The sequence below is a fragment of the Cystoisospora suis genome, assembly GCF_002600585.1.
Source record: "Cystoisospora suis strain Wien I chromosome Unknown contig_5951, whole genome shotgun sequence".
Taxonomy (NCBI): Eukaryota; Apicomplexa; class Conoidasida; order Eucoccidiorida; family Sarcocystidae; genus Cystoisospora; species Cystoisospora suis.
The window spans coordinates 13,644-22,931 of NW_027158740.1; the positions used below are offsets into that span (position 1 = coordinate 13,644).

At 52.9% G+C, this 9,288-nt stretch overlaps 2 protein-coding genes across 2 annotated transcripts; one reads left to right on the forward strand and one right to left on the reverse strand.

The window, feature by feature from the left end:
• The first annotated feature begins 237 nt into the window (after positions 1-237).
• CSUI_009737 (leucine rich repeat-containing protein) lies at positions 238-3,413 on the forward strand. The gene is made up of 4 exons (XM_068069847.1): positions 238-1,167; positions 1,559-1,800; positions 2,154-2,345; positions 3,023-3,413. Exons 1-4 carry the CDS (start codon positions 735-737, stop codon positions 3,128-3,130), a joined length of 975 nt encoding a protein of 324 aa, XP_067918177.1. The 5' UTR covers positions 238-734; the 3' UTR covers positions 3,131-3,413.
• A 2,287-nt stretch (positions 3,414-5,700) lies between these two features.
• On the reverse strand, positions 5,701-9,213 carry CSUI_009738 (uncharacterized protein). The gene is made up of 2 exons (XM_068069848.1): positions 6,886-9,213; positions 5,701-5,997 (listed from the first exon to the last, which is right to left on the reverse strand). The coding sequence occupies exons 1-2, from the start codon at positions 7,066-7,068 to the stop codon at positions 5,752-5,754; spliced, it is 429 nt and encodes a 142-aa protein (XP_067918178.1). The 5' UTR covers positions 7,069-9,213; the 3' UTR covers positions 5,701-5,751.
• Between the last annotated feature and the right edge of the window lie 75 nt (positions 9,214-9,288).

Consider the following 9,288-nt stretch of genomic DNA (forward strand, 5'->3'; position numbering starts at 1 on the left):
TTCTCGTACTGTCAAGGGAATCTTGGCCCGAATTAGGAAACGTCACCGCGGCAGTTGCTGCCACAGTTCAGGCCGATACCGACCCAGGCCCGCGGGTGCCGGCTAGCAGCTGATGTGCTGGCTAGTTCCAACGTCACTGGGCGAGCGACAGGCTGTACTGGATTAGCCGAACAACGATGCGACCGTGTACTCCGGGAGCATTTTCTGACTGCCGTTTACTCTAGAAGGACTTCAGGTGGAAGACAGCCCGGACGTGACTACTCTCTCGCTTGCAGAGGGCACGCCTCAGCTCAGAGTTTTAAGGTATACTCGTTTCTTCCGCGACCAGGTAGTGTTGCTCGTTCATACTCCGGACTGTCTTTGTTCCCTCCGTTACCCGCTCACGTGCAGCTTTCTGTAGCTGTGTTTTGAAAGGTGCCTCTCACCTGCAGTTGTGGTGACCTCTCCCCGAGTCCGAAGAAACTGAGCTTTTCCGCCGCCCAGCGATTCCCGGTGTCTCTCTCGTGCTGCACTTTTGTTGTGCCATCTGTTCCCTTAAGTTGCGATCCAGCGCGAGTCGATGTTGAGCACACGGCGGAATCTGCGGCTCAGTTTCCGATCCCGTTTCCCGAGCTCCGTGCTTTTTCGAGGTTGCCGCTTCTGATGTACCACGCTGCCAGAGTCCCGCGTTCCTCAACTTTCGACTTTCTAACAAGTAAGGCCCGTCCTTCTCCTTTTCGACGTTGTCTGGCAGTATGTCAACGTGGAGTGATGCGGGGGCTGCCCCCTCGGCCACCTCCACAATGCCATCTCCCCTTCAGTCACCGTCGCGCTGCGTCCTCTCTCCAGCTGCTGCAATGGCTGGCCATCACGAGTACTCTGGGGTGTCGGGAGCTGATCTGGACACACGAACGACACGCGCCGGCGCTACACTGCTGCCCGACGGACACCTCGTCTGGAAGGCGAAGACGATTAAAGTCCCAGCGCGGCTGCCAGTCGACTTCATGAGTACGAGGTTTCCGGAGGACAACCTCACAAACTTCAGACGGGCGCTGCTCGACGCACTTCGGAAAATGAAGCAGGAACAGTACAAGCTCTGTCAACAGGACAGCAGTTTCTGGGAAAAGAATGCTCGGGAGAAGCATCCGGAAGTACTGGTGTTTCATAAAGAGTTCATCGTCGAAACAGGTATGTGGGGGAACCGCCCCGAAAGGGACCTTCAACATCCACTGGTCGTCTCTTCGCCACTCTGGTCGTCGCGGTCCTCCAGAAGGGGTGCCCGCCGGCAACAGTGCAGAATGGCGCCTGTCGCTCTCCGTCCAGATCAGCTTGACGCATCATGAGTGTCGTTTCGGCAGTGGCTCGCGGCTTATTACAGACTGGGATAGGCACCTGCAAGCAGTAGCCTTAGCCCATAACTCGACGCCGCACAGCGCAACAATGTGATCCATAGGTGCGTAACTTTTACCAGGCTTGTTTCAGCCAGCTCTTGGCGACAGTCGAGGGTGGCAGCACCCGTGGTATGTCCCGGGATAGTCAGTCCTGAAAGTTTCTCTTTCTGAATAACACTGTTTCCTAGGATCAATAGAGCACCTGACGCTCGACGGCCGGAACTCCGCATTCCCCTACGAGGTCGGTTTGTTGACGGCGGAGGATGAGGAGTTGCTCGATAGCTTCTTCAATCTACGATCTATCAGAATGCTGTACTGCGGCCTTGCGTCTTTTGAAAATCTTCCACGGTTGCGTTTTCTCCGGGAGCTGGACCTCAGCGGCAACAGGATCGGCAGCTTCAAGGGACTTCTCTGTTTCCGGTATCTGAAGGTAAAACGAGGGCGAGCTTAACTGTTGGTCAGATTGCATTATGGGCCTGTGTGGTAGAGAGCACACGCATCAGAAACTGGAGGTGCTCACATGGGAATGGCGTGCAAGGGCAACTTAAGAAGCTGCAGGCATTCCTATCGTAACCTTAAGTGGGAAGTTGCATTTTCTGGCCGTTTTGCATTCATCACTGCAAGCGCTGCTACTGTCAGTGGCGCAGTCAGCCTAGTCCGAGCAAGTTGGAGTCGGTGAATTTTTTTGTTGTTTCAGACTCAGGACACATGAGTTTGCTGAGTGGTAGCGAACCGCTGTCCGTACTCGTTGAGGATAGACTGACCCTGTGTGTTCCTATGCAGACGCTCAATCTGTGGAGCAACCAGATAGTCTCCCTGAAGCATTTTCCCTTTTCTCCGGCGCTGGAGGAGCTGAACCTCACAGGCAATCCTCTTGATGCAAGTCTTGCGCGTTTAGTGGAGCGAGCTGGTAATCTCCGTGTTCTGCGGCTTGGACACACGTGCGTCTCCGATCCCGACCATCTCCTGCCACTCGTAAGTATCTTCTGCCCTGCTCTACTGCACCTCGCTGCAGTGCGAACTGTTTGGATCTTACTAGCCCTCGGGGGAGCAGAATTCGGATGGAGTGCGTGGATGCAGTTGTCTCGGGGTCTCGGAAGCAGAGGCCGGCTTATATGCCTGCGCCCCAGGGGAAGCCTCGCTCACAGGCAAGGGGTGCTCACCCGTCGAGCAGTGCTGGGCTCTCGTAGATTGCTGGTGGTGATACTTGAGTTCGAGGTCAGTGTCGCCTGCACACCTGCCCGGACTTGCAGAGTGCTGACGAATTTGCATGGCTGGCATGCATTCCCATCTAGTGGCAACACCGGTTTAGGCGTCGTACAGTTCCGAAGAAAAAGCACCCAAGCACGTGTCTTCGAGCCAGGACGTGAAGCCGAGGTCGTCGCTGATGCCGCTGCGTCGAACCCGTCGAGTCCGCCGCCACTTTCTTCAGGAATGGCAGGGGCGACTGCGCGGGTTCTCGCACGGCGGCTGTATCCAAACCCCTTCCCGGCGCAGCCGCCACAGTCTTGCGGGGACTAGTCAGGCTGACGAGATATCATTGTCAGGGCAGGGTGGCCTGCCCACAATAGGAAAATCCACTGTCCTTCAGCTCCCGTAGACATCGTTCTTCTGCAATCTGGTGCTTTGCTTTGCTTGACCCTGGCCTACAGGCAAAACTGCCGAAGCTGCAGCTGATCGATATCTCAGGCACGCCCCTCGCGGCGGACAGGCAAAAACTGGCCCGCCTTGGTACTCTACTACCGAAGCTCTGTTACTGAATTGCAGTGTCGTCACCGCCTTTTGCTGCTTCGTGAGAGGGCTTGGAGATCATACGCAAAGCGAGTGCTGTCTGACCCTTGGCCAAGATAGTCTGACCGAGCCCTGGTATCTCGGAAAGAGCTGCTCAGCGGAAGTGTTGGCTTCTTGCATCCTGAGGCTACGCCAGACATCAACGGCTGGATTGTTCGCCCAAAGCGGCGCGCGTGCCACTTGAACTGCAGGAGCTCCGTCTGCCTTGGCAGCGTTCGGAAGGAATACAATTATCGGAGCTGTTTGCGTTTTTGGATAGCGTGGTATTTCCAGATCCGTAAAGCCTTTGGCGATTTGTTCTCAACGTTTATGTAGCGAGTATTGATGTGAAAACGAATCACAAGGAAGCCGAAGGTAGCGGCATGCCTGGTTCGCGGCCATTTGGAAGGTCACGAAACCTGAAACCCGCGCTCCGTCATCAGGAGGCAGTGTCGACCTGGAGAAAAAAAGGGTGACACACAGCTTTGCCATCGATTCACGCAGAGGGGACGTTCTCCGCCGGCAGAGCCAACGGGGAACTGTCAGCGCAAGTGTCGGGCAGTCCTCGCGCGGAGGCTTGCCGGTCGTGCTGCGAACGCGAAGTTTCGGGATCGTCCACCCCTCAGTCGCTGGTTTTCATTCTGCGCGTTAGGGTAAACAGTTGCTTAGAACGCACCCGCCGCGCTGTTAACCTTTTCAGCAAGAACTGGGTGGAAGTCCCCACGCCGCGGTGAACAAATCGCGGAGGGTGTTTCGGGAGACTCCTTCACTGCCAGATCGAGACTTGTTGGGGGTCCCAACAAGTCCCAATTTAACGAACTAGTCAGGAAAGAACCTTCTACCCTGGCGTAAAGTGCGGCGCGTGCGTACTTCGATCCGGTCGAAAAAGCCTGTGGAGTTAGCAGAGAAAAGGGCGATGATCGAAGCCCCGTCTGGGTCCTGCCAACCGCCGGCTACCACAGGAGTTTTGCGTTGAACTCTTTCGCACTGTCTCGAACTTTCGCTTCTGTATCTTAAAGGCGGCAGCCCTGTTTTGTTGTCCTTTGTTGGGTGTTTTCGCTGGCGTTCGGCACCACGACATCTGCTTGGTCAGGATGTGGGATTCGATCTCAAGTGAGACCGGACGGCGTAAACTGCGCAGGAGCCGGCGGTTGAGTCGACGAACGAGGCCTCTCCGCAGTCTAGCACATCCTAGTAGGTATTGTTACCACGCGCGGTTAGAAGCCGGTGCGGTGTACTATATCTTGCAGCCAATTTGAACTGACGTGTAGAGCCATCGGATCCTGTTAGTTGGACCAAGCCTAAATCCATTCTCCTTGACCTCTGCCGCAATCCAACTCCGTGCGGAGGGAATCGAACAGCGGTATTACTCTTCCTTCCTCCGAGCACACCTCCCTCGAGGAGAACCCAAGATCCTGGGGGCTCTATCACTCCACCCCAGCTGACGAGTGCCGACCTTCTTTCTTGCCTCAGAGCTGGAATATCGGACGGCCTGTCCGCACTTAGAATCCCATTGTCGGACCAAACCTAGTTCTCGAACCTGTTAGGATTTAGGGTTGAACCTGAAGACGCAGGTTGGAGACTTGGATTTAGTGACAGATATATTAAGTGGTAGCACCGCATGGTTAAAGGCCATTAAAGGTGTGTTAAAGTGTTTGGAAGGTCTCAACGAGCGGGAAGAGTTCAAGGAGGTTTATAAGGGGAGAAGAAAAGGCAGTGAGAGAGAAAAGAGAGTTTGATAGGTTTATAGCACGATTGAAAGGATCAGGTGGTTGAGCATAGGCCCGATGGAGCACGGTGAACTGCGGGGAGAAGTTAAGAAAGATCCGTTGGAGGAGTCGAACATCCGGGAAAGCCGAGAAGTAAGTAGAATTACCGAGGGGATGGAAGCTACGGATAGGATTTCGGGACAGAGTAGGCGAGGAGAAGCACGTTTTTCGGGACCAATGAAAATTGACAGGTTGGGAATGGAATATGACGTCTTGTCATAACCCATTTTTACTAAGGCTAGATTGGGAACCTTCCCGGGAAAATCTCAGCTCGGCGGAAGCCCCCCTCTACTAAGAGGAGAAGGACTAGGAAGGAACCTAGACGGATCACCGGGGAAGGGAAGCCCGGAAGTGGAGAGCCTGTTAAAGGCATTAATAGAAGAGCGTAGCTTATTACTCTCCAAGGGTCCGAGTGTCTTTAAAGGAGATCAGCCTGCTGCCTGGATTGCTCAAATGGACCTTTTCTTAGACAGAAATCATGTTTTCGAAGGAGGGAAGTTACGAATTGCACTTTCCTATTTGGATAAAAAGATCACTAAGTGGTATGCTCTTTCTTTGAAAGAAGAGGAAAGACCGTAAGACTGGAAAGGACTAAAAGTGATGCTACAAGAGCAGCTGCGGGGGTACGACCTACAAGGGGCGATAAAGCGACTAAGGAAGGTTAAACTAGCAGGAACGGTGAAGGAGTATTTCCTGCGATTCAACAACGCTGTGGCTGACTGTCTGGTGTTATCAAGTAAAAATAAGCTCCGGTACTTCATCGAAGGATTGGACCCAGAAATACGGAGGTTTGTCTATGTGTGCCGCCCGGAGACTATGTCGGAAGCGATAAAAATGGCCATTTATTTATGGGAAGATGTAGAAGGGAGTCGAAGAGACAAAGGAGAACACGGAGGATAAAAAACGAGGAGAGTTTCATCGGCGGATGTGTGTACAACCCAGCCCCAGACCACTGGCAAGTAGTCGAGGATGGTTAAAGGCCCCGGAAGCGAACCCGCGATACGGGGTGATGTGGAAGCCGAACCCCATGGACAGAGGGCGTCAACCTCTTTTGGGAGCCAGACGAGGAATCGCCGACAACCGAAGACCTGAAAACAGTCAACAGCGATTCCGACAATTCCACCATGAAGGATATAAAGGGTATAGGATCCAGTCTCGAAACACTATAAACAGAAGCACTGAGCTGTTTAACAGAGGGACTATCAAGGCTCCTGGGGGATGAGGTAATGAAGGTGGCACAGGCAATCAAGGAAATGGAGGAGGGAGGTCAGGAGCTACTAAGTTCGTCTGGTATATGTGCGGAGAGCCAGGACATCTAAGCTGGAATTGTCCCGAACGAGGAATAGTCAGTAGGAATAGAGGGAAAGATACGGAAAACTGATGGCTCTCAGGGAGAAGGGGGACCACCTGCGAGCGAAGATAACTCCCCTTCAAATTAGGAAGGTATCAGGGAAGGTCTGGGGATTGATATATCTGTTCAAAGCCGAGTGTACGAGCAAAGGAGTGACTCCTAAAGTGGCTCTCAAAGCCTTGAGAGGAGGAAAGGAAGAAGTTGAAAGAGGGAGGACGAAGAGCCTGGTGAAGTGGGGAGGAAATTGTGCTACCCTTAAGGAAATACGGAAAGGAAATTGTAGGTATCTGGAGGAAACTGCAGCGGTCGGAGCTCGTAAAGTGGGGGGGAGATTGCAGAACAGGAGACCAATATCGAGAAGAAAGTGGATGGAGAGAGAGCTTTACTCTCAATTAGGGAATTCACTAAGGCCTAAGGACAAGAAAACCCAAAAAGTACGAAAAACTGGAGTGGGAGGACCTAGTGTTACAGTTCCAAGGCTAAGCTATGGTGTAGAACCTTGTCGTGTGAACAAGCCGGTTCGGAGGAAAGGATTAGAGTTGACGGGAAAACCCACGAACCCAAGGAGCTACAGAGTTCACGAGGGGAAACACAAAAGAATATCAATTTTCCCAAGAATTAAATAAAGGGGAGCACGAGAGCGGAAACCCGTCAGAACGCTACGGATTGTACATTTGGGGGGGGGGCTCGAATATTTCACACGGCACCAAGAGAGGAATTGGTCGCCAGCCGTGGTGTCTCCGAAGTCCCACGAGCAAGTCAACATGTGCCGGGCAGAGGTAGCAAGGGTGGAGCCGACTGTCGACATGGGGAACAATATGCCAGTCCATCGACGGAGAGTATCAGGCAAAGCATGAAGGCACAGAACCCACTTCCCATTAGCCCAGATGCGGCCACAAGTACGGATTCTTGTGAACCCCCCAGAGTAGGTGATTCCTTGTTTGAGGGATGGAAGGTAGAGCTCAGGACGACGGCTTCTTTTCTGGATCCTTCAAAGGAAGGAGCCCGGAGGACCCGTGTACCATGGGACGGAACAAGGAACCCAGGAAGCCAAATACGCAAAGAGATTCTGGCCAGGAGCAGGAAGATAGGGGAGCTGAGCGGAATTACCTTGAGTGAGGCTCTGGAAGGGACAACGACACCCAGTCATGGAGGTCAAAAGACCCCAGTGAGGACGGAGACCGTCCAGGAGACTCTCAATGGGAGCGTCAGGCTTGGCTCTGACCCAGAGCATGAGGAAGAAGACCTGCCTCTACACAAACAGCAGGAGAAGGTAGGGAAACAAGCATTCGAAAGAATGACTGAGTAGGAAAAGACGTACCTAGAGACACAGAAGAGTCAACGGATCGAACCGTTAAGGGAGCTCGAATGTTGGATAAAGAAGCTAAGAAACCCTCAAACCAGCGGGAAGCCTTACTTACCGGACTATCATGGGAGAAGACGAGGCAATAACTTCAAACCTGGCTGAGAGGATATGACAGGTGTTGATTTGAGGGGGCCCGGAAGAAACGAGCACTTCCTTGGTTTTCTTTAAAGAGACTACCACGCTTCAAGGAACAAGGTAAGGGACCAAAAACAGGAAGAAACCAAAACAAAACTCAAGAGAAGGCCGCTGGAAGGATTTGAAGGAGGTGATGAAGAGAGAAAAGACCTACTTACGGGCGTTGACGGGAAAGAGGAACCGTCCAGAGAACAGAAAGAGAAAGCATAAATGAAGAAGGAAAGGTCGAGGGTATGGTAGGAACTCTAGGAAGCAGCGGAAGAGAGTTTGTACGGGGCTTGCCGAGGAAGAGTGAGAACCCTGGGATGAACGGGACTTCCAAAGATAGGAAGGAACTTTACCTGAGGAAGAAGCTCAATATCAAACATCGACTGTGGCAGAGGTGGAAACAAACAAAGGAATCATGTCGGAAAACTACTCACCGGGCTTGTTTGGTAGTCAAACTGATGAAGAAAGCCCCCTCCAGTGGACTCCATCCGAAAGCAAGGAATCCTTCCGTAGGACTAGGAAAGATAGCCTCGAAAAGGCTATAACGGTCGGGGAGGCAATATACCCCGACGAGAAGGAATGTGTCGAGAAAGATCGGGAATGCTGCACACAAGAGAGTCGGCCCGAGGATACTTCTTTGGGGATGGTGGCCTTTCAACTACCCAACAAGAAAGAGAAAGAGAAAGGAGAGTCAACTTACCCAAGCGGAAAAGTAGCGGACAGGCCTCTCGCTCCTCAGTCGACGAACAGTTCCGTCTGACCAGTCGTCTTCATCGTCAGAAACAAGCACCAAGTCAAAATCTTGGGTGCTACAGTCAGAGGGTGACTCATCCTCATTAATGTCGAGCAAACGGGCAACGACGCGATGGTGGACCCGATTCCGACGGGGGAGAGAGAGCGGGAAGTCGTTGGTGGAACCATGATGGCAGAATCACCCGAAGATCAAAGAGGAAGTGGAGAAGAGGTGACGAAGCAAGTACACCTGAGACAGAGCAGTGAGACTAAAACAAGCAACTACGTGAGTGTCGGCCTAGCACCGCCGGCGGCAGTGGAAAAGGAAGGAAAGGGGGAGAACCTAAGCGAAAAGAAGAACCTCAGGTCAGAGAGTCCCGGAGGGATGGAGTCGGAAAACCAGGACCGAAGAGAGAGGGGAAAGAACTTGTTAGAGAAAGCTAAATCGAACCCGACAACCGCGCATGGAAGGGCCGCCGAGCTTGTTTCACGAGCGCAGGTGGGAAGATCCCAACCGTAAAGTGAAGGAGAATAATCAGCCCCCTTGGAGCAACCAATTCTGGAAGACAAGAGAAGAAACAAGTAGGTGGTTTCAGTGTTTAATCTAAAAGTGTGTAAAGTTAGCGGCAATTAAGAAACTAGAGCAACAGGAGGGGCCGCTCGCCGGAAGAGACGCGGCAGAACCAGCTACTGCGTCTAGCGTCGGCCCGCGCGTGGTCCGGGTCGACCCGGACAAGACCGATGAGGGGGCATTCAGCAGCAGCCGCTAAGGGCGTTCCATGGAGAGTCCTGGGGGAAATCCAACAA

Coding starts and splice junctions, on each gene's coding strand:
- CSUI_009737 (XM_068069847.1), top strand. CDS start 735: ATGTCAACGTGGAGTGATGCGGGGGCTGCCCCCTCGGCCACCTCCACA. Junction 1,168..1,558: donor AGAGTTCATCGTCGAAACAG/GTATGTGGGGGA, acceptor ACTGTTTCCTAG/GATCAATAGAGCACCTGACG. Junction 1,801..2,153: donor TCTGTTTCCGGTATCTGAAG/GTAAAACGAGGG, acceptor GTTCCTATGCAG/ACGCTCAATCTGTGGAGCAA.
- CSUI_009738 (XM_068069848.1), bottom strand. CDS start 7,068: ATGTCGACAGTCGGCTCCACCCTTGCTACCTCTGCCCGGCACATGTTG. Junction 5,998..6,885: donor TCCGCTCTCGTGCTCCCCTT/TATTTAATTCTT, acceptor GACTGTTTTCAG/GTCTTCGGTTGTCGGCGATT.